This window comes from Phoenix dactylifera, chromosome 17, assembly GCF_009389715.1.
Source record: "Phoenix dactylifera cultivar Barhee BC4 chromosome 17, palm_55x_up_171113_PBpolish2nd_filt_p, whole genome shotgun sequence".
NCBI classification, from domain to species: domain Eukaryota; kingdom Viridiplantae; phylum Streptophyta; class Magnoliopsida; order Arecales; family Arecaceae; genus Phoenix; species Phoenix dactylifera.
This window is the reverse complement of record NC_052408.1, coordinates 1,560,842-1,584,688: the sequence shown is the minus strand read 5'-3', so window position 1 is coordinate 1,584,688 and position 23,847 is coordinate 1,560,842. Positions and strand designations below refer to the sequence as shown.

At 39.5% G+C, this 23,847-nt stretch overlaps 3 protein-coding genes across 7 annotated transcripts; 2 read left to right on the top strand and 1 right to left on the bottom strand.

Annotated features, from left to right (window-relative positions):
• The first annotated feature begins 1,134 nt into the window (after nucleotides 1–1,134).
• Nucleotides 1,135–5,567, top strand: LOC103705033. Its single transcript, XM_008788615.4, has 4 exons — nucleotides 1,135–1,833; nucleotides 1,915–2,494; nucleotides 2,593–4,544; nucleotides 4,888–5,567. The coding sequence occupies exons 1-4, from the start codon at nucleotides 1,720–1,722 to the stop codon at nucleotides 4,894–4,896; spliced, it is 2,655 nt and encodes an 884-aa protein (XP_008786837.1). The 5' UTR covers nucleotides 1,135–1,719; the 3' UTR covers nucleotides 4,897–5,567.
• Nucleotides 5,568–10,467: 4,900 nt separating this feature from the next.
• On the top strand, nucleotides 10,468–16,469 carry LOC103705034 (pentatricopeptide repeat-containing protein At1g07590, mitochondrial). Of its 5 annotated transcripts, none has more exons than XR_005506612.1 (3): nucleotides 10,468–10,889; nucleotides 13,064–14,729; nucleotides 14,832–16,469. XR_005506612.1 is itself a non-coding variant. In XM_039114699.1 (3 exons), exons 1-3 carry the CDS (start codon nucleotides 10,566–10,568, stop codon nucleotides 14,312–14,314), a joined length of 1,386 nt encoding a protein of 461 aa, XP_038970627.1. In that variant the 5' UTR covers nucleotides 10,468–10,565; the 3' UTR covers nucleotides 14,315–16,469. The 5 variants fall into 5 exon arrangements, 1 of the variants encoding a protein (XP_038970627.1); XR_005506615.1 differs by having other exon boundaries at nucleotides 13,064–15,275; nucleotides 15,863–16,469; XR_005506614.1 differs by having other exon boundaries at nucleotides 13,064–15,503; nucleotides 15,863–16,469.
• Nucleotides 16,470–20,541: 4,072 nt separating this feature from the next.
• LOC103705035 (E3 ubiquitin-protein ligase rnf8-B-like) lies at nucleotides 20,542–22,995 on the bottom strand. Its single transcript, XM_017842267.3, has one exon. The coding sequence runs from the start codon at nucleotides 22,471–22,473 to the stop codon at nucleotides 20,779–20,781; it is 1,695 nt and encodes a 564-aa protein (XP_017697756.2). The 5' UTR covers nucleotides 22,474–22,995; the 3' UTR covers nucleotides 20,542–20,778.
• Nucleotides 22,996–23,847: the final 852 nt, after the last annotated feature.

The window sequence follows — 23,847 nt, the reverse complement described above, 5'->3', positions numbered from 1 at the left end:
AAAAAAAGCTCACAATGATCATGTATACAGCAAATGTCGAGTTATATTGGACAACAATGATGAGTCTAGAAAGCTGTCAATAGTGGTATGGGGGTGGTGTATAAAATATGCTAGATACTAAATGACATACTTGAAGAAAATGGTTAAACATGGTTCCTAAGAAGTTTTAAACTTTGTTCACATGGATTACATGTCCAACCTAAGCTTTGCTCTAAATCCATCTTCTTTTTTTTTTCAGAAAAAAATCTTTTTTTAATTTTTAATAAATAAAAAATCGAAGGCTTATCTTACTTATGAGTATATGACATTTATTTCGAACTCACCTTTGAAAATTAAAAACCAATAGCTACAATTATTGCACATCCTTGTAATCTCTTGTAATATAACTTGCACCAGCTTCATCCTTACTCAAATTTAATCTTCAGAAGACTAGTCTGAATGGTTCAAGGAAGATGATGAGTGTCATCAGTAGCAGCAATTTCCGAATGAGCCAAGGTAGACCAAGAAATAATGAAAGGAGAAACATTTTGATTGAGAAGAAGTAACTCATCTATTAGCAAAATTTCCTTCCTAACAATTTGCATATGTGCATATAGGCTCCGTCCAGCCGAATGCCATACTTACATGATAAGCATCGAAGCCCATGCTTATCAGCCATCAGGGTTTTTAATCAACCCAAAACAATAGCCATGTGTAGACCATCCAAAAGCATTCTCTAAACGAAGACTTGAACGTGGAGCCGGGATCTTCTATAGTACATCCATATGGCAGAGAGCTACGCATATTTGGATGGATAACACATCATCCATCTCCAACCATCTATTAAGTCGGGCATGCCAGCCAGGTTCTATACGGGATGCGTTGGTGATAGCTGTCTATTTTTGAGATGGGCGGTAGCCATTCATTTTCGAGATGGACGATATAAGCCATGTTCTATACGAGATGTGTTGGTGATAGCCGTCCATTTTTAAGATGGGCAGTAGCCATTCATTTTCGAGATGGACTATATATCGTATAGCCTTTTATGGTGCAAAACATGCGATACAGAAGGTCAAGACAAATGAAGTGAAGCTTTCAAGGTCATTTGGGTGATAAACACCTTGACGCGTTGTGGAATGGCAAGTAAAGTGAGGGTTTCTTTATCATTTACTTCTGTATTCAAAAGAGGAAATATAATATTTTACTCTTAATTGCCCGGTTGCACATCCTAAGATGTCATTCCAGCTCCTGATCCTGCTCGCATGGCCAGCACATCAATCCGATTAGGTGTTCCTTCTTTTGCGTCGTGGCAAGCTTGAATGCTAATTTAGGAGAAGAAAAAAATAAAAATCCCTCGCACCCAGAAATTTCGATGGCCCACACCAACCAAAAGGACCAGCAAAAACTTCTGACCTGACTACCAAGAGGCCATGGCCATTGTCCGGTGATTCGCTCTGGTGACTCACTCGAAGTAATCCGTGTATTTCTTGGTTTGGTTTGTGCTCTTTTTGCTGCTGCTGCTGCTGCTTGTTTCCATTGGCAAACGTTGGCTCTCCAGCGAGCAGCGCTGAATGGAGCACAGGTGTTCGAGGAAATGCCTCGGTACTTACAGTTTTGTCCGCCGTCTTCCCCACGTGTAATGCTACTAGGTTTACCATCTTTTTAGAAGCATAACTTAACGGTCAAAAATTTTCAAACGTTATATGCTGTGTCAAACGGTCGGACTTGCATCCACGAGCCATGGATTTCCACAGCCTCTCAAGGAGGCAGCTGCAGGCCCTCTGCAAGAGGAATCGAATTCCAGCCAACACAACCAACATCGCCATGGCCGACGCCCTCCAAGCTCTCCAAACTGTAAGTATATCACCTTCTCTCATCTCCTAAAACCCAACAAATCCCCCCAGCCTTCGGTTTAATTCCTGCTATCAAAACCAGGTTGGAGGTTTGGACGAGATCAAAGAAGCCCTGCAGTTCCAGTCTCCCTCTAAGGCAGAGGAAGGGTCGCAGGAGCTGCCGCGCTTCTCCCGGAGAACCTCGGCTCGAAGAGGGCCCATATCCCTTTGTCGGGCTTGTCCCGGTTGTGCGGGAACCTCACAGTCTTCACTGGTCAAGAAGAGAGCCATGGAAGAAGAGAAGAGGGGAAAGCAAGAGAGCCATGGGGAGATACCTGAAACGCCATCAACTTCCAGTCGCCGCAAGACACGAGGGTCCGGGACTCCGGGCGCTACGAGAAGAGCTGCAAAGAAGGAGAAGATAAAGAGATTAGAGAGCCTGTTCGATGAACCGGAGACTCGATTTGCTCGGAGTCCTCGGACAACGTCAGCTCTGCAGCTACTCGGCACTCCAGTGGAGGAAGAAGAGAAGGCGACGTCTTTGAGGTCCTATAAGAGAAGGCGTTCATCTTGTCCGAGGAAACAAAGGGAAGACGAGGTCGATTCTACTCCCCAAAATAGCAGGAGATCGGAGGTTCTCGTAAAGACGGCACCTTTAGCCCAGGAACATGCAGAAGATGAAGGTATATGAAGCTACTGTTTTTAGCATGTCGGCTTCTCATTTTCTTCCAGCTTTGTTAACATCAGCAATTTCTCTGATCTTTGATGGTGCAAATTCCAGATTTCAGAGATTTAACTATTGGTGGCGCGAAGGCCATCTCCAGCGAGAAAGCAAGCGCACATATGCTGTTTGATCAGATGACAAGCTCTTTTCAACCTTGTCCTCGAGATACAGTGGATCTTAAGGAAGAGTTTGGTGGCAATGTGAATGCAGTGGGGGTAAGCAAGGAGATCAAGGAAGGTCCCAGTTTGATCACAGAAGGAATAAAGAAATGCCAAAATGAAGCAACTGGGGAAGTGAATTCTCTTGGTTCTGGATCCAATGTGACAGGCCCAAAGGCTGAAGGCCAAAACTCTGAGCTCAGATCAGTAGTGGAACTTGACCAGAATTCAAGAAAAGAATCAAAAGAAAGGGATCGACAACAGGATCTACAGCTCACTTGTTTTGAATATTCACCAATGAGAGGGCTGGTGGAGTATAAGGGAACAAAGAGAAGAACAATGGAGGGTGGAAGAACCAATTCAGATGACCAATGTCAAAATTCCAGCTTCCAATTTCTAGCAAATGAGGCAACAGAGACTGACAATAGTCAGTTCTCTCATGAGTTTCCGGCAACCTGTCCTCCGTCAATAATTCTAAACTGCAAGGCAAATGGAGATTCATTAGAGACGGAGGCCAATCTAGAGCTTGCGGCTGCTTCCGGCCAATTGATCCTAAAGGGAACTAGAAATTCATTGGATTTGGAAGCTAACCCAGATGTCTCTTATGAGTTTCCTGCTACAGACTGTAACAGCCGTGATGACCTGATTCCAACTACTGGTTATCAAATACTTCCAGCATCAGAACTCCTCGATAACAGTGGCAGCGATGATCCAAAATCCAATCCATGTAGTGTGGATCCAAGGATGGAAATCTCCAGCGAGCTTCCAGCAAGCAGCCATCAAGCACCTGCAACATCAGAAATTCCACGCTTTGATGAAGAAAGAGGTAGCACAGGTGTTGCAGTTCCTAAGATTGAATTCTCTGGAGAGACTCTGGATACTTGTAGTCAGATACCATTGGAAAGTGTAGGCTCTGATAGTCGATGTGATGTCGATGGAAACAGAGAAAAGACGAACCTAGATCAGTGCGACATACTGAAGCAAGACAGCAATTCCTCAAATCTACGAGTTACTGCAGAAACTTCATGTGCCGTGGAAAAATTTTCTGGCGAGATTTCGGCCTCTCTCAGTTTTGATGGATGTGAGGATGTTACTGGCGAGATTTTGACAGGCAGATATCCAGAGTCTGGGAGCATCCCTGAGACCACCTCCTCTCCTCGTCTGCAGATAGCATTGCCGGATTCAATACTCCAGAGCTCACACTCCACTGAATCTCCAGCCATGAATGGAGACCTGCTATGTCCACCAGCAGACCCTGGTATGCAGAGCCAACATGCTACCGCATCTCCAGCCAATGTCTCCATCGAGGTTGGAGACCCTTTGGACGCCACTGAATCTGAGGCCGGGATCTCAGCCAACAGCAGAGATCTGATCTTAGAACAAATGATTTCACTTTCAGGTCCAAGTTTGAACACATTAGTTGCTACCAACCTGACCAAGTTTGCAGAGCCGATTGAAAAACTACCAGAAATTTACTCCTCTGGTGACAAATTCCAGGGCATCGGTGCTGATATTATGGAGTTGGAGGGAGGAAGTAAGGAGGTGAAATGGAGGCAAGAGCCCATCAGTATTTGTAGGGAGGAGGGCGTAGCAGCTAGAGCACAAACCAAGGCAGAGAAACATAGAGCAAAGGAGGACTTGGATAGCTTGAGCATAAGGAAGCTAAAGATGCTGTACAAGAAGAGAAGAAAGAGGGTGAGTCTGACTTCTTCGACAGCGGAGGAAAGAAGGGAAGAAAAGGAGCTGCAAATTGAGGAGGGGGAGTGGACCAAACAGAAGAGTTATTTGAATGGTCTAAGCTTGAGGAAGCTGAGGATGATGTACAAGGTGGTGGCCAAAAATAATGCAAAGGTACGAACCCTCTGTCTTAGATAAGTACAATATGTGCATTCATGAAATCATAGTTGAAGACTTAAATGAATTTAGTGGAATGTGTTTTCAAAAGAAGACTTGTATGCTGTTGAAAGTTCAAGTGAAGAAGTGACATGGTTTGGTAAGCTCTGGTTTTTAATTATCCAGGACTAAACTGTCCAACACTTCTATCCACATTATGTATGAGAATATGTCAATGTTCATTTATTCAATGTTTATGGTAAAAAATGTGGCTTTATTATGTAGACTGGAGTAGAAATTTTATTGAATAGATAAGAAGGGGAACATGATGTTTGAAAAATTATGCCTTTGGTGTATGCAGAGTTCGTAACATGACAATGAAGATTTCAAGGATGAGTCATGACACAAAGAAACTATTGAGATATATCTACCATCAAGTACACAAAAGAAAGGGAAGAGTGATGGGCAGTCCAAACATTGAAGGAGGGAAATATACGAAAAAACTATTCAAGCTGTGACCTTGCAGTTGTGCTGCATTTAAGCCACTAATATAGGACTACATTTTCTTCACATTCTAGTGCAATTTTTGGTTATTTCAAATCAGTTAGTGTTACTGCTCAGTTTGTTGATGGCCTAAAAAGGGTCTTGTGATAGAAAAAAAGTCCGAGTTTTTGACTGGGCATTGCTGCAACAAATGAACTTGTATGGCATGGGGTTTTCTAAATAACCTTTTTTTGTTGAATCTAAATATATATTTTTCAAACATGTACTAGATGCGTTTTACTATTGTCTCTTTTTCTTACCAACAATCTGACAATAAACAGTGAATTCTCTCATATGAATTGTTGGCCATTTTTATTTTCAAAAACAGAGAGACCTTCATCAGAGGCACTTTCTCACTCTAGATTCCCCACCTTCTGCCTTCACGACATTATTCACCAACTTTAGACTCTACCAGTAGCATCAGTCAATCCTATATTTCTATTTAGTTATTTCTTTATGTCCTACGCAACTGATCATGGTGATGAATTTCAAGAGTAAATCATTTGCTTAGCAAAATTCTTATTGTTTCACTTGTGTAGCAAAATTTTATGTCATCTAATTTCCCATTTTATTTTTATTTAATGTATTGAATTTTGATATTTGCTAGATAATTTCATGTTTTCCATTCCATAACTTTCTTACAACTTTAGCCCAAATTTTTCCAAGTCCTCTCTCATAGTGTGAGTTCATTTCAACCTTGTGTCCAAGACCGCTCTAGGTAGGGCTTTTGTGAGGCTCTGAGCTTTTATGTTTTTTTTCTTTGCGTGTCTTCAATTATGTGTGCGTGATTTAATGAGTCTGATACGTCTCTAAACTTGTACTAATCTCTCTCTCCTGGCAAGAAAAAATAAATCCTAACATTTTAGTTCTTTTAAACTTAGAATTATGGTGTTATTTAGTAGCAGTATTAGTTCTCTAAAGCATGTATTAAGTGCCTGATGTTGTGTCTCTAACATTTCAATGTCTTTGGCGATGATGAAAAATTTCAACTTTTCCATCTTCAATATTGTGATGTTTGACTCAATTGATGTGATTATCTGATCATCATAGTTCATAGAATATGCGATATTCTGCTATCTGTTGCACCGTGCAATTGATTTTTTCAAATAATTCAGTGAACCTGCTGAACAAGGATAATGAGCCTATCGATCATATTTTTTGTCTCGATTTCTGCAATGCCAAACAGGTTATGTGCTTTTCGGATTCCATCATCTTTGGTTGTTTGAATTGCTAATAGATAGATAGATAGATAGTGAGGAAAGGTGTTCTTGAGAAAGCATGCATCAACAGCTTAAAAGGCCTAAGTTATCTTAAGATGAAGTTGAATTTCGTCTATGCATTGTTGGCATTTGTCAGGTTGCTTTGCATCTGGTCAACTTCATTAGGTTTTGATTTTTGAAAGGATTTAATTCATATCTGAATCTTAGAATAAAGGGGACCAAAAGGAAGAGCAGTGGCAGTGCACATCCTTCAAGGTCTTCTAGAGGCAGAAAGAGAGATAAGAAAGAGACGAAGGAAACAGGAGCTTGCGGTTTAAGAGAATTAAAGTGCAGAGTTAAGTAAGACTTGGGGTTTAAGACCTAGTATTTTAGGGACTCACTGGCTGCAATCATTTGGTAGATATATACTATGGAAAGAAAGAAATGCTCATATTTTCAGATTTGTTGTTAAAGCAACTTCTTTAATTATTAAAAGGGTTAAAGAGTTATGGATACAATAGTCTAGGATAGTTTATACAGAGTGTTTTAGGGATCTTCAACATTTTAAGAATGCCTGTATTGCCTAAGAGCATTTTCTGTGAGGTAGGTCTTGCTCTTTTGTAGCTCTTTATGTAAATGTTGATGGACTTTAACCCGTTTTTTCTTACAAAATAATTGTGATTTTTGTTATGTAGAGACTTAGAGATGATAGGATATTTCCTGATGATGTTATGTAAGAGACACTTAGGTAGAGAGGATATTTCCTTCATCTTTCATGCACAAACCAACCTATTATGCAAAAGTTGTCCATCGAATGTAGGCTTCTATGACCTAATTTCTAGAAACACACTCAACTATCAAATGCTTGTTGTTCTTAGATTATCATGCACTCGCACACCAAGTATTAATATATTACTCATATGTATCCTAGCTTTCAAGGCACCACTCGCCTTTTATTTGTTTATTTATGTTGAGATAAAGAGCGATGAGGGGTTATAACTCCACACCTTACCTTATAACTCATCCCTTCCTTCACCTAGCCCCAAAAATGGAACTCTGAGCATATCAAGCCTAATACTTGGATAAGTTATAAATTAGGAGGCTCATCAACTTGCTAATCATCTCTAAAGAGGCTCTCTCACAACTGTTTTTCAAGTTCTTGTTTCCTACCTGAAATCTTTGGCCTCACCAAGAATGACATGTGACTATACTTAGTTTTAAAATGTTACTAGGTTGATCATGTGCTAACTTGAGCTGAAACTAAGTTAACTAACCCAAGATATAAGGTTTGGATTTGAATAATAGACTCAAAAGTTATTGGATTTGGTTTTGCATTTCGAAATCAAGTTCGAAGTCTTAATCATTAGGTTCATAAATGCTGATTTGGAATTCAATTATCAACCGCCCCCCTTTATGGCAACAAGTCGTGCAAGTTACATCGATCTCTTTATACCGCACGGCAAGAGAGCCATTTGTACGCACATAGTTGGAGCATTGTAGCATTACATTGTTAGATTTGGAGATATACCCTATTAGCCATTTGCATATTTAGCACTACGAATAGTTGAGAAATCATGGCTATCTCATATCCCTATAGTCATATGCAATACAAGATATGCATCATACATCAGCCAAAGAATCTAAAAAGAGTTCACGAGTACTCATATTTATCTAAGTTTCTTCACTTTCATGCATGTTCTTCAAGATTCTGTTTCTTATATAAGCTCTTTGACCTCACTAAGACAGCATGTGACTATACTTAGAAATGTCCCTAGATCGATAATGTGCTAACCTAAGTTGAAATTTACTAGAGATATAAAGTTTGGATTTTAATAATAGACCTACAAAGTTATTAGATTGGGTTTGCGCCTCGAAATCCAATTTGAACTATTAAATTGTGTTTACATTTAGGGTGTGTTTGGTTTGCAATTACGATTGGAATTAGAATCGGAATTGGAATAAATTGAAATCGGAATTAAAAATATCCCTCAATGTGTTTGGTTCGTAACTAGAATTAGAATGAAATTTGAATACTAGAGGAGAGTAGAGATTGAGTTTTAGAGAATTGAGGCATTCTCATTCTTTTCTAGAATCAACATAGGAATAGATCTCTCCTCAACCAAACAGCTGAAATAAAAGTCCCTCATTCTTATTCCTATTTCAGAGTCCAAATCTTCCCAACCAAATATGCCCTTAGATCCATCCCTTGAAAGCCAACTTGGTAAGAAAATGCTTTGGGGCGCCAATTATAAGCACACAAATATTCACTGGGCCCACAAATGCTTGGCAATCTCATCATCAACTAATCCCCTATATTGCATCAATTTTCTTTCGCCACTTGGCAAGAGGACTATTTATGTGCACAGATCAGAAGCACCATAGCATTACATGACTAGATATACATACATACTATAAATGCATATCTACTATATTGTAAAATACATGTACATGCTATAGTATAAGTGGAATAAGCTGACTAATTTCCATCTCAATTTCACTAACCGAATATTCTTATTTTTAAAAAGTATTACCTAAGAGCATGCTATGATATTTTTAGTAAATATGTAAAACAATGTATTTTATTTTTTGTTTTCCTGTTTGTTAATTACATGAGTCAGTATTTATGCTCTAACCAATCAACCATTAATTTTAACTTAAAATGTTTTATTTTTTATAATTTATAGTATTAAACATTTCCTTAATTTTATTTTATTTATTATTATTCTCAGTATATTTTCTTTTATTTCTAAGCATGAATTGCATGTGTGTTGCTTACTAGTATGGAAAATGCTAATTAAACCTATTTATGAGAGCCTTGATACATTGCTCAGTATTGCCTTATCTTCTAGTCTTAGGCCTCGCCAGAAAGAAACGGAAAGCAAAAGCCCTCACCTCAGCTCCATCACGATGCCCAGTACTGTAACTTTCCTGGCGTTCCACCTGGTGGGAAAAAAAAAGTTAGAAGAGTGCATGGATGAATCATTTTTTGTTTCTAATTCAAAAGAATTAAGAAAGAGGGCTTGATGGTGACAAGCTGAGGCAGTAAGCAATTAAAGGAAGGAAGGAAGAAGGCTCGAGTATCAAAATGAAAAATTCAGAAACCTTTCAATAATACACTTTTTCTCTCCATCAATATATCCGCCACTGCCCGCAAGTTATACCTCATTTAACACGCCAAACTAAGGTGTCCCTTAATTTTGGATAAATTATACCCTAGCCTGCATGGACCATATAGCCGATACATCTCGGTTCACCGATACACAAATGAGCTATTGTAATTATCTATACGCACGGCCAGATGGTGCATGGAGTGCAAAATATAATTTTTTCTAATTTGGGAAGAAGAAAGTAGCTAAACTACGACTCATTTTTTTCAACTAAATTCCTACATTTGGCTTATGGTTTGACATGCTGCATGCAGTACAAAATATATTTCCTTCTAATTTGGGATATAGCTTGCAGCGATATAAAGTAGAAAGTAGTTAAACCATAACTCATTTTCTTCAACTAAATTCCTACATTTGGCTTATGGTTTGACCACTTGAAATTGCTCATGGACGCCATCTATGTTTAGAATTAATTCCTACTGCACAAAAAATCAACTGTTTACTATTTATGACTATCGAGCTCGATTGGTACTGAAAACTTTTTTCTTCTTTTATGTGTTTTGATCGTAAGAATGCTTGGGCAACAAAAATAACAGTTGCATAGGTGTTATTTTGTTAACTCAATTTTTATCATTATTTTATGTCCTTGTTATTTTATTATTTAGAGTTTATGAGATAGTATTTTAGTGCACCAAATAATTTGAAATAACTCATTAAGTATCCGATTATTATCCGATTGAGTACCTAATTAGCTATTTACTCTCTCTCTCTCTCTTTTTTTATGAACTACGGAGCATGTACCACGTAGCCATGTACGCTACTAATTACAGCTACTCGTTTCTGTAGTAGTGCATCAAGATAACCACTTGATAAATAAAATTTATATGAATGAGCGGCTATAATTGGCGGTGTGTATGGACATATGGTGTATGCCTCGTATACGATATAAGTTTTTTCTTCCCTTTGTATTTGTGTGTGTGTATGTGGATGGTTTGGCTTCACAGGGAGGGGTAGTCTTTTAACCAAAAAAAAAGAAGATAAAATGAAGAGGCAAACAAAGAAAAGTATTTGAAACAAAAGAGGCCCAAATATGACTTTGGGCCTTGCTCAGGACTCTATGGGACTGCGTGTAACCTAGACGCCTCTCTCTCTCTCTCTCCATCTCTCACTCTCTCTCTAGACGCGAGGCGATGCCGCGATTCCGACTCCTGTTGGTGTTGTGCCGAAGGAGCAGCGATCTCCATCTCCACTCCATCCCCCGGCACTTCGCTTCCTGCCCCCTCCCTGTGGCATCGCCTCTAGATTTCTCCAATCCCCGAGAACGAGAAGGAGACTCCTCGGAGGAGAAGCGTAGCGAGACGCTGTCGTCGAGGGTGGAGAGGCTGACGAGGGGGGAGTCGGTGGTGTCCGCTTTCCAGAGCTGGATGCGAGAGGGATTCGCCATCCACAGGGGCGACATCTTCCACACCGTCAATCGGCTTCGGAAGCTCAAGATGAACAAGAGAGCTCTCGAGGTTAGAGTCCCCATTGATTCAATGCAATAAATCTCTGTTTTTTGGATTTATACTTGATAAAAATTGTTATTATTTATAGATAAAGATTACGTCTTTGCTAATTCTCTTTTGTGGTTTGCGTGGAGAATTGGGTTTTGAGGTGGATTTTTTGGGAATGGATTTGGAGGTGAGTGGGGTTATAATGGAAAATTGCTTTAATCTACGGTTTTCTGTTTGAGAGTATTTATACGGTCACTTGTAAATAGGTTCATTATGGTTAAAACAAAATTGGGGCTTTATTAATGTAGACTTTTGTTATGTGCTGAGACCAAGCAAATTGATCTTTTGTGTTCTAAATTGGAAGTTTCGGAGAACAAATAACTAGAGGAAAACTAATCATATTTGTTGTGTATGCAAAATTCACGAAGATTCGAAGGATGCGTGATGACACAGAAATGTTGGGTTATGCTTGGCATCAAGACTCAAAAGAAATGGGGAAGTGATGTGTGGTGTAATCATTCAAGGAGAAAGTGCAAGATTAAACAATTCAATCGAGGAACCATTTTATTGAGGCATTGAGTCATTTAAGTATAAGAAATTTCTTTATTCGCATTCTAATGTCATCTTGGGGTTGGATAATCTCATTAAAATAGCTTTAACTTGTAATTTGCAGTTAAATTGATGGTATAAAGAGATAGTGTGATAAAAATTACGATGAGCAAGTTTTTGTTTGGAGTCAATACAAAATAAGAATTTGCAGTGATGATTGGATGGGACAGGCCGTGCAGATACATATTCCTTTTTAAGTATGGTGGATGCCACTTATACTGATTTCTCTTCCAACCAAAACTCAGACAATTAAAAAACAAATACTCTGACATAAATTATAAGGCATTGCTAATTTGCAAGAGGAACCCTCAGTCAGAGTTGTTGTCCCCGCAACCACCTTCTGCTGTCACGTCCACTATATGCTATCACCACCTTATCTCATCTCTTTTCCCCATTTGATTTTCTTTCCTCCATTTTGTATAATTCGGATTTATTGGATAGTTTTGCATTTCTTATTGTATCGCTTTCTTACAACTGCCCCATTTTTCTAAGTGTTCTCGCCTGTTGCCAGTCCTTTTACACCTCATTTCCAACACTCCTCCTAGATAGGGCTTTCTGAGGCTTTCTTTGCATATGATTATATGAATGTACAAGTCCATTCAGTATGCATCAATTAATCATCGAGGATACTGTTTCTTAAAAATTTATAGTGTTTTCATATGCTTTGCTTGAATCTTTGAATGCAGTGATGTTTCATATCCTTGATTGCTTATATTTGTATGCATGAAAAGGTTACGCGAGACAGTATAATGACTTTTTCTCTGCGTCGATCAAACTGTTAGTTATGCACAATCTCAAGTAAAAATTGCATCATTTGTTGTGCGATCTTGTAAGGAAAAAACAAGCTCATATAAAGCAACTAGAACTTCTTTTATTGTCATTTTCTTTTCTGTTATATAAACCATGTTTTCTTGGTGAATCAAGGCTTTCATGTCTCTTATTTGGTTGCATGATTTAATGATATGTTTAGAGCATCTTTTGATGGTGTAAAGATATCTGTGGATCTGTACTAATGCCTAGCCTCTACAATTGTGACAAAACACTCCTTAATCCTATGTGGGTAGCATACAACTTTATGCATCAATAAAAATGACATCCTAATGCGCACCCGCCATTGCGAGGTCTGGGGAGGGTTAGATGTATAGAACCTTATCCCTCCACGCGAAGAGGTTGTTTCCGTATTTCAAACTCGCGACATCCAGGTCATAATGGAGCAACCTTATCGTTGCATCAAGTCTTGTCCTCCCAACTTTATGCATCAAGATGACATAGATATTTACGGAAAGGAATTTGCTAATGCAAGATTTGTCATGATTGCCATCTTTGTCAAAAACATGTATTGTGTATTATTTCCAATAAAATAATCACAGTGTTGAGGTTAAATAAAACCATTAGATATACTAGTTCTCCAGGACTCATAGTACAGCAAGGCATAATATGCTGCCCCTGTGGTATGGTGCATTCTATATCTTGAACCTGATCATATTTTTCTTTTGGATAAACATACTAAAGTCTTTTTTCTGAAATTGAGAAGGTAACAAAACTGAGACAAGTAAACTAAAAACAATTTTATGATTCTTTGACAGGTTATGGAGTGGGTGATTAGAGAGAGACCTTACAAGCTGAAAGAGCTGGAATACTCTTATCTTCTGGAGTTCACAACCAAGATTCATGGCATTTCACATGGTGAAAGTCTCTTCCTTCGCGTTCCCCATGAGTATCAGAATGAGTTGCTTTACAACAATCTTGTCATGGTGTGCTTGGATAAGGGTTTGATTAGGCTTTCACTAGCCTACATGAGAAAGATGAGGGAATTAGCCTTCCCCATTTCCCCATATGTTTACAACCGCTTGATAATTCTCCATTCCTCTTCAGGCCGCAAGAAAAATATTCCTAGAATTCTTACTCTAATGAAGGCTGATGGTGTCTCCCCACATACATCCACATACAACATTCTCTTGAAGATAGAAGCTGATGACCATAATATTGAAGGGCTCTCAAAGGTATTCATTGAAATGAAACAAGCAAAAGTTGAACCAAATGAAATCACCTATGGCATCCTAGCAATTGCACATGCTGTTGCGAGACTGTACACAGTATCTGAGACATACATTGAAGCAATTGAAAGATCAAAAACTGGTAATAACTGGTCTACGCTAGATATTCTGCTTATCTTGTATGGTTATTTGGGGAAGGAAGAGGAGCTAGAGAGGACTTGGAAGTTTGTGGAAGAGCTTCCTCATGCTAGAACTAAAAGCTTTGTGTTAGCAATTGAAGCATTTGGAAGGATAGGCCATGTAAGTAGAGCCGAAGAAATATGGGCAGAGATGAAATCAAACAGAGAATTGAAGTTTACAAAGCAGTTTAATTCCATAATATCAGTCTACTGCAGGCATGGGCTTGTGGAGAAAGCATCTGAGGTGTTCAAACGAATGGAAGCAAATGGATGCAAGCCAAATGCTATAACGTATCGCCACCTTGCACTAGGTTGCTTAAAGGTTGGTTTGATAAAGGAAGCATTGAAGACTATGAACATGGGGAAGAGTGAAACTCTGGGTTTTCAGGTAAGAAGATCTACACCGTGGTTGGAGACTGCTCACATGGTACTTGAGGTTTTTGCAGATTTGGGTGACTTGGAAAATGCAAAAATGTTATTTGAAGAATTCAAGGAAACAAAGTATTGTAGGTACACCTTTGTCTATAATACCCTTCTAAGGGCTTATGTGAAGGCAAAAGTTTATGATCCAGAACTGTTAAGGAAGATGATTTTGGGTGGAGCAAGGCCTGATGCTGAAACATACAGCCTCGTGAGACTCTTAGAACAGTTTAAGAACTGATAATATCACGTGAGGAGAGATGCTTTAAGTTATAGAAAAAAGAACAGATCAACATTGTAATCTTTATATTGCAGTAAGTCTGGAATTCGAAGCAGATGTTATTGGTTGGGAACATTTCAGTGGAAAAGATGAAAAATCAATGTTGAGAACAGCTGTATCTTTGCAAGATTTGTGCAAATGAAAGTCTTTGGCACTCTGGAGAGCTTGAGCAGAAGTTATTTTGATCTCTAGAGGCGAATTGTGTGAGGGATTTAAGGTTATTAAGGGAAGTGGAATATTCAGATTACAAAATTGCTGATATCACGAGCTGAAACCAGTTATCTACTTTGAAGTGTGGTTTCACATCCCTACCTATAGGACTGCAGATTGTTCATGTTGGCAGTAATATGACCTATGCCTACTGATCTACATTCTGGTACCCTTAGTCCTTTTATGTTGTTTAAATATTGATGTTCTGAAAAATCTCCTATGATATGATCTGATATAGTTAACCAGTGATTTTTCCTGATGTTCTTAGGAGTATAGCTCCCATGATATCGGTGAAGAATGATTTGAAAGGAGTAGCTGCTTCTGCTAGAACCGGGCTGTAGATATTTTTGAATACGGAAGGCAATAAAAACAATATTAATGGAAGTAAAGAAAATTTGAAGGCGAACATGATGTCTCGGCATCTTGTAGGATCTTTATCTTCTCCTACAGAGAGAGAAATGGAGACCAAGCGCCTTCCATCAAACTATTCCTAAAGTTACCAGCATATATTATCACATCCTCTAAAAGAGTGCTCTTTTATACCATGCCAAAATCCCAACATCCAGATGAAGTCATCTGATCACATAGTGCACCAGCAATAGGCTATCAGTTCAATCAGCAGGTATATTGGCATCTTGAGAGCATTCTAGAGTTTGGCAGATCTGCTTCCTGAAGCATTGCCATGGATGTTCTTGGTCATGCTTATAATCTGGTATACCATCCATCATCTCTAATCAAGTTACTGCTAGAGTGCAAATAATTAATCACAAGATTGAGACTTCAGGCACCATTAACTTCCCATGGGAAAGCATGTCAGTCAGATTTATGTAGCTGTTGCCTGCATAAGCATCTCTCTCTACAAGTGGGCATCATAAGTTTCATTCATCGCATGACAAAGGAGTGTTCAGAGGTTCTTTGTTTCATAGGCCCGGTACTGAAGGTAGTTGGTTATCAAAACCTGCAACCAGTGGCTTCTTGCATGATTGGCCTCCATGAACTTTATGCTGTCACAACTTAATTGCTCAATTATTTGCTTAGCTTTTTTGTTTGAAGCCCCTAGAATGGTGAGTTCATAATTTTCCAAAATCAACCGCTAGTATAATCTTAGGGAGCAGATGTCAGTTCAGCTCCAGATCCAAAAAAGTCGTCATATTTGTCATACAGCAGTTCCCTTTGCCAATATCAAATTTCAGTTGGCATTGCTGCTGACAAAATCCATCTTTCATTTTGCATGCATTCCAATAATTTGAATTCTTTGGAGTTGCTAACATCACTAATCTCTTGCTCTTTTTGTTCCAGTAATTTCAACTCCTTGGCTGGTGCATTTCAAGTGATGTGATGTAGGGATGTGAATGGCAGAATTCAGAGATAACAGGATTGTGAGTGATAATTAGAGCAAAGTGATGTCAGTCTATCTGCACAATATTTTCTCTTGGGGTTGTCTGCAGTCGATTACATAAATTGTAATCATGTATCCTTTGCATATCCTTTTTTTCCCCTTCTTTTTGATGAAACAAACTAAGGCCTAGTTAAGTAGCTCACAATAATAACAGGTCCCGTTTCCTGCCGAACAAAATTCAGAATCCAGCTAAATGTTAAGGGCAGCAACTCAGCACCATTTTTTTTCCCTTTTATTTCCCGTAACAGGATGGGCATGGAACTATTTGCAATTCATTTTACCTGTTTGCTGGCATGCAAGTACTTGGTCCTGTTAGAAATGATTCGTCATCATCCAAATCTTTTTGCATCAAATTTGTGGTTGGCTGTAGAACAGAATTCCAGCTTGAGAAGGCTTTATGTAACAACTGAGGAGATCTTAGAACTCCAAGTTATCAACATACAAGTCTCATGTCAATCCTCTCAAATAATGGATAAGACAGTAAAACAATGTTTGATTTAACAAAAATCCTGTATGCATATTATGATTTTGTTTTTAGCGCCTTCTAAAACTATGGAGAGGTGTTAATATAAAGATAATTTTTTGTCATGTAAAAAACAAATCAGTTAAGAGCCGTTATCTCCACCATGTAAGTCCATTATAACAGAATAACAGCTAAAAGGTTGTTATTTGAGTGCCTGAAATATGCATGTAGAGAAATAGTCTGATATCTGAGGGATCCATTATTTCCCTTCTTGTTTCTTTTAGTGGTAGATGCTCTTCCAAGAATGCTTCAACTGGCAACGAGAAATGAGCTGCTTCATTGTCTTGGTCCTGCTGAAGCTGAGATTCTGTCCCTTCGCTTTGCCTATGATACCATTCTTTTTTTTGGTGGCTGAGAAAAATACATGTAATCAAAGAATGCTTTGTATCTTTTTCTTTTTTCTTTTTGTTGAGTGTTTTATATCTTTTTGAATTGACATCTGTGTTGAAGGTGGATTATTCTAATATCTTCAGCTGTTTATTTTGCAAGTAATGGTGTGTTGGCAGCTTCATTTGTTCTTAATTGTAAAACTTGTGGCTTCCCTATATAAGTGTTTGGGTCTTCTGTGGAGACCTATTGAACTGAAGAGGCAGAATGGATTCCCAAAGACTTTCAGGTTGGTCTGCTAGGATGCTTGCAATTGGTGGCAGCTTAACTCTTGTTAATTCTGTTTTATCTGACCCGCCAGGTTATTTTATGTCAGTGTTTTGTCACAAAATTCAGTAATTGGGTAAACTGATTCTATTATAAAAAAACATTTTTATGGAAGAGGTACTTCTGTTTATGGCGGGTGTTTTCTTGTTAATTGGAAGCAAGTCTCAAGTATAGGCAGCGAGGGAGGCTTGCTGTTGAAAACCTTATGAGGTGTGAATATGACCCTTCTGGCAAAATGGTGAAGGACCAGAATTGAAATGATCAGGAATTGACTACAAGGCTACCTTTGAGTTCTGCAGCTTCTCTTTTGTTGCTTTCACCTTTGGAAAGGGATTTAAAAGGCTAAAGATTGTTTCCATGGGTGAAGGGAAGCTGGTCAGATTTTGGTTTGCTAGATGGTTATATTGTGTCTACCTTTATGTAATTTATTCCCTAGAATTTTTGATGTCACCAGAGATAAGGAGGAGAAGGAAGGTTGCAGTCTTCCCTGATTTCATTTGAGTAGGCGAAATTGCTACATAATGTTGTAAGTATATGAGTCAATTATATGAGACAAGATTAAAGGAAGTAGAGTGGACGTGGGAGAGGCTTACTTCGCATATGATATTCCTGTGGAAATTCCTGTAGTATGATTTTTTGCCATGGAGAATGTGGGGTTGATATATAGAAGTTGCCATCGCCATTTTACCAATCGGAACTAGGTTCATTTGTCTTAGATTTCTTATTCCCAGGCCTTGTCTCTTGTTTAGGCATGCAACAAGTTTTCTATCTTACTAGGCAAAATCCTCTAGATGTTCTTTTGGGATCCTTCCAAAAGAAAGATCTCCGAATGCTCGATAACTCAGGATGGTAGAGTGAAGAGTTTTCGAGAGAAAATAGGGATCAGACTTCAGTCTGCTTCATCATTGAGGAAATGAACAATGCAAGTGCCCTGGGAAAGATCCCAGGGGAAATGTCGCATCGACAAAGGAAACAAGAACTCCCACTTAACATGATTAATGAACTCATTCAAAGAAGGAAGGATTCTGTTAATGAGAGCAACCACCTTTGATTTGTCTTTTTTAAACACTCTTATCATTGTTTTCCAATCCACACCACCCAAAGGACCACTGCAGCCAACACTTTCCATCCATTTCTTCTCTTGGTTTGAATACCAGTCTTCCTCCTCCAAGAAGTCCGAAGAGAGAGCATATCCTTGGCCATTTCTGAAGTCAGCCTGCACTGTCAGGTATCTGCTGCAAATGGAGGGCTTCCACCTGTCGAAGAACTCGTAAACCTGAAAGATTGTCATGAAATACTGAGGAACCGCTGAAGAAAACCCAGTAAATGGAAGTGCCTTTGCAGAAAGTTAATTTTGGTTTGCCTGATCAAATGACTTGACTGCTAATGTTGCCTAGATAAAGTTCAACCCTGCAGTGGTACTCCTAGACAATTGAGGGAGAGCTTTTCAAGCTCGCAATGCCTGATATTGGCCCAGTGATCACCTTGATTGTGGCTGCCGCTGAGAGTGACTATTGAAAATTTGGAGTAATTAATATTGAGTTGAGTCCTAAAATGAGTTCAAATGCGCAAAGAAAGAATTCGAATGGTGTCAACTGCTGCTGAGAAGCCTGGCAGAAAATAGGTCTGTCATCTGTAAATTGTAACAAGTCCTGTCTATTGCAGGGCCAGCTCCAGTCCTGTTATGGCCCCTAAGTTTGCTCTTTGGGGGATGCCATGAGCCAAACTGCAAGCTATGAACCAGTTAGATGCCATGAACCATTAGCAAAATATGCATCAAGTTATAAAAAATAAAATACTCAAAATTAGAGCAAGCTTCAGCAACAGCTCGGATGGATCAACCAGCAACAGCACACAATCTGTTCTCCATCTCAGCACTCTGAATCTCCTAGGCCAGTTTCGGTCCACCTCCGAGTGTCTTCATACAGGGGCATGCAACTATATATACAATAGGAAAGCAACAATCACAGAAGCTACTGAAAGGAAATTTTACCAATACAAAATATTCTTCGAAAAACAAAGAACAGCTCAGAAAAATTCATTGCACAATATTCAACTTGTGAATTCTGCTCCCAGAGAAAGCAAGGAAAGGAAGGGAAAATGTTGCACCAATTGTTATACCAAGGGAAGACGATGAGGCACACATCATAGCTGCCACCTCTCCTTTCTTAAAAGCCAGAACAGAAATCTTTGTAAATAGATGTTTGCATATCTCTGTATAACAGATAACTGGCCAATCTTGAGAAACTATTTCTTGCTGAAAGTGATTTCTCATTCATAGCCTATTGCAAATAATATTATGAACCAAACAATCTGTGAATCAAGTAAATATTAATTCTGTGAATGGTAGGTACGTTGGCTGCTGTTTCACTGCATCAGCCAACATGCCAGTGTCATCGAGCATGTTTAAAGTGCTTGTTGTTATGTCTCCAATATCTCAACATGTCAACCATCATTGGCAATGGATGTAGATAATTAATATAATCAATTTTCACTTGAAGTCCTGGAACAACATTGCTCAAGTTTCTGCAAAGCAAGTCACAGATTTTTTTAACACAAAGACATGCTGAAGTTTTCAATGTCGGATATGGAGAAAACACAGATTTTTGACTCGGGCAGCACAGCAGCCGTGGGAAAAAAAAAAGGCTAACTGACCAAAATGTGACCTGCAATTTTTGGAGCATATTTGCAAGCATGCTTTTTATTGTTAAACATAACAAGGGCTCTGTTGCCAATTAGAGCCAGGAAACCTTGTGAAAGTGTGAATCATAGATTAATCATAAGGTACCTAAAGTTTTTTTTTCAAAAAAAACAATTAGAACAAGTTTGAAGTATCCATAAAATTTAAGCCAGTTCACGCAAGGAAAATAAAATTATATATTACAAGCTCAAGTACAAATAGCTGAAAGCCTCAAAAACTAAATAACACACATGCAAATAATACAATCAGATTATTTCTATCGGAACATGTCTAGTTATAGATGATGATCCTCGGTACAATAGTAAGGTTGCTCCATTATAACCTGCATATCACAGGTTCTATACATGAAATAGACTTCCTGCACATAGGGGTCAGGCAACATTTATCTGACCCTCCCAGATCCTATAGTCATGGGAGTCCCATGCACAAGACCATCATTTTTCTTTCTTAACATATGCAGTTACAAATAAGAAGAGGGAAAAAATAAAATGAAAAAGGAAAGAGAAGCAAGTACCAGGGACAGGAAACTGACCAACTCCATCATTTTCCCCTAAAATACACTCTTTTGCTTACGAGCTAATGTCAAATGCATAAGTACTTGTACCAGTGCCCACGGTGATAGGAAACAGTTCTCGCAAAGTTCACAACCAGCTCAAAAGAAGACATGCATAAGCAACAACTAGACAGGCAAATGAGAGCAATTTTCTGATAAAGAAACTAATTATTATTAGAAGACTCCATGTATGTTGGAATAGATGCTCTGACCTAACATTAAGAAATACAACTTTACAAAAGAACTAAAAGGTTCATACGAAGCACTATGGCACAAATTTTAACAAATATAATGCAGCATATAAGGTCCAGGAATATCATAACTGATTAAAAGCAAAATAACATGAAGTTGATTTAAAATTTCTAACATAGCAACTTTATTAGCTCTAGTTCAGCCTTCTCCTCCTACGTGCATTAAATGCTCCTCCATCCACATCCAAAGAACCAGAGGTGCTGCTCCTTCCTCTTCTTCTAAGGGATCTAGATGATCCTGCTCCACTTGGTTCTGCTGAGACATCAGTAGCAGTAATATCTCCCTGTATCACAGCCATGGTGCTTGAAGCAGATGCCTGCTCCGTAGTCAGTGTTGGTTGCATAGTAGGCCTGTGATGCAATGGCTCAGGACTGTGAGGGTTTACAGATGAGGATGCTCTACCACCGGCAGACCTCCCTCGCAGCCTAGCACGCAACCTGCCAGTACTTGCATGTTCAAATGGAGATTGCTGTGAAAGATCAGTGCCATCTCTAGAAAGTGAATTTGTAGAACTACTTCGAGGGTTTGGTTCAGTATTAGCAGGCAAGTCAATGCCCACAACGTTAGACCCGCTCCCTTCTTCCCTTTGCATTCTCAATCGCCGTAGCCTAGTTATAAGTGCGCGCCCATGTAGACCATCGAATGGAAACCGCGAGCTTAAGCCCCGAATTTCTTCGAAGGTAACAACATTGTGCACCTCTTCACCTATAATATGCCTCCATGATGTGGCACTTTCTTCTCCCAATCTTCTTGAAACTGGTCTCTGCAATTGTTGCCTCGAGCTCTCAGTTCTATGTGCAAGGGGTCGAGGCGGTATTTTCAATCCCGAGCCCCCATCTTCTCCAGATACCTTCTTGGCAGTAGAATTCGAACCTCCCCTCCCGTAAATGGGAGTCACGTTAACTTCAAGCACCTCTCCCTTGCACACAGGGCATTCCGAATAGACAGAATGGGCATGAAGCCACTGATACAAACACGGCCAACAAAACAGATGACCACATGGAGTAACAACAGGTTCCTTGGCCATTTCAAAGCAAATATTGCACTCAAAGTTAGCAGCATTTTCATCCACTTTTTCCTTTTCTGAATCCTCCTCCATTGCCTTGCCTTGGGCATGCAATTTATCCTTCTTAGAAGCCTCTAATGTTCTCTGTGAATGCATTATATCATGCATCAACTGGTCAGGACTGGTCTGCAAATCAGACCTCTCACTATCAAATGTACTGGTCAACCTGAACCTTCTACCCCGTGACCGATTGTTTGATTCGATCAACCTCTGAAAACGGAACTCCGGACATTCAAGGAGCTCTCGTCGCCCATCATCCTGGGCCACAAGCTCGCCCATGCGAGCAGTCAGATAAGGGCTAATGGAGCCTGCTGCTTCATTTTGCCGTGGTGGAATTTGCGAGGCCAAAGGTTGATCTGGCTCGACCGGAGCGCGAACATGGGGTGGAGAGTATGAAGCATCTGAAGCATGAGTTTCCGGTTCAACTTGTTGAGCAGGAGCACGGGGAGTGCCATCAGGTTCCACAGATGGCACGTGTGGTCTGTGCTCCAAAGCAGGACTACTGGCCGCGGCACGAAGAGGATCCATGGGCACCAATTCAGGTGTGGACAAGACATTGGATGGGGAGTAGTTAGTTTGGAAAAGTGGCTGCTCGAAAGCATCCGGCATGCTGGCAAGAGAACGGATTTCTTCAGCAGACGAAGGAGACAGAGGCAGTGGGCTGAGGGTGAGGTCCGAGCCAAGGTCATGACTTTGATGGCGGGGCAAAGGAGGGAGGCCGAGGTGGAGATTCAAATCCAACCGACGCTCATCACCGGCCATTCCTGATGAGTAAAAATCCCAACCTTTTTCCTACCACCTTCTCAAAATGATCTCAGTTCCATCAGCAAAACCCTAATTTTCTCAGACCGAGCTCACAGAGTGCCGGGGAAAAAAAAAAAACCAAGAAGAAAACAATAGCTCATCTCCCAAACCCATCCTCAAAATCAGATTTTTGGACCCTCTTTCTCTACAAATGCTCTCTTTTAAGACACGATCGACCGCCAAAAGAAAGATCTCGGTTAGGGCTTGTACCCTGGAAGTGAAGAAGAGAAAATCCCTAGAAAATGGGACAGGGGAACCCAGTTCGATCGGACAAGTATGAGAAAAGAAGGGCGACGAGTGAGATTGAGAAATACGAGAATTTAACCGGAGGATTTTGAACGATTTCGTACCGGAATCGCCACTTTGTCGATGGTTTCTACGTCCAAGCATTTCCAGTTCTTCCCCAAAGCCCCGAAAGAGAGAGAGAGAGTTGCATTGTTTTGGTTTGCTTTGGTTTGGTTCGAGGGGAGGTTTGGGGACTCCGGGGGTCGTATTTGAGTCGGAGTTTCCGCCCGTGACGGGGCCCACGGATCCGACGGACGTGATTGCGTCCACGGATTTTCTTTTTAGCAATTCTCATAGCCATAAACATGCCGGGTTATCTTTGAGATTATGAATGACAACTCCACTTTCATTTTTCGCCATTATAATAGTAAATAATAATAATAAACCGTGTACTAATTCTAAGGCTATCGTCTTATTGGAATCTTCCGTCGCTAATGCTTCTGCTTATGAGTCACGAGAGAACGATGGATATATGAAATAAATAGTGGAATATTAATGGATTGATAAGTTGATTGGACCTAAAATTTAATGGTTTAATCTTTTAAGTTGAATTGAGTTCCGATACATGTATACCAAGTCTATTTCTTAGTTGGACTCGAATTCTTTCGATTGATCCATTCATCATACTCGTTGGTATGTAGTAAACAACATCAAAACAAGGGCACGTAGCCTATGTTACAAGAAGGAAAAAAGAAAAAAAAAATATACTAGAACAAAGGTTAAGCCAAGCCACCACAGGTTATATTGCAAAACTTAATGGTTTAATCTCTTATGTTGAATTGAGTTCCGATGCATGTATATCAAGTCTGTTTCTTAGTTGGACTCAAATTCTTCACTGGACATTGATAATGGTCTCCAGTTCGATTGATCCATTCATCATAGACTCGTCGGTGATCAAATAAACAAGATCAAAACAAAAGCATGAAGCCTATGTTACAAGAAGGGACAAAAAAAAGAAAAAAAGAGAATTGATAGAACAAAGGTTAAGCCAAGCTGCCACAGGTTACATTGCAAAATAAAAAGAGCGTCGTTATACACATGTAAGGC

Coding starts and splice junctions, on each gene's coding strand:
- LOC103705033 (XM_008788615.4), top strand. CDS start 1,720: ATGGATTTCCACAGCCTCTCAAGGAGGCAGCTGCAGGCCCTCTGCAAG. Junction 1,834..1,914: donor CCCTCCAAGCTCTCCAAACT/GTAAGTATATCA, acceptor TATCAAAACCAG/GTTGGAGGTTTGGACGAGAT. Junction 2,495..2,592: donor GGAACATGCAGAAGATGAAG/GTATATGAAGCT, acceptor TGCAAATTCCAG/ATTTCAGAGATTTAACTATT.
- LOC103705034 (XM_039114699.1), top strand. CDS start 10,566: ATGCCGCGATTCCGACTCCTGTTGGTGTTGTGCCGAAGGAGCAGCGAT. Junction 10,890..13,063: donor TGAACAAGAGAGCTCTCGAG/GTTAGAGTCCCC, acceptor ATTCTTTGACAG/GTTATGGAGTGGGTGATTAG. Junction 13,164..13,352: donor GATTCATGGCATTTCACATG/GTGAAAGTCTCT, acceptor ATTCCTCTTCAG/GCCGCAAGAAAAATATTCCT.
- LOC103705035 (XM_017842267.3), bottom strand. CDS start 22,473: ATGGCCGGTGATGAGCGTCGGTTGGATTTGAATCTCCACCTCGGCCTC.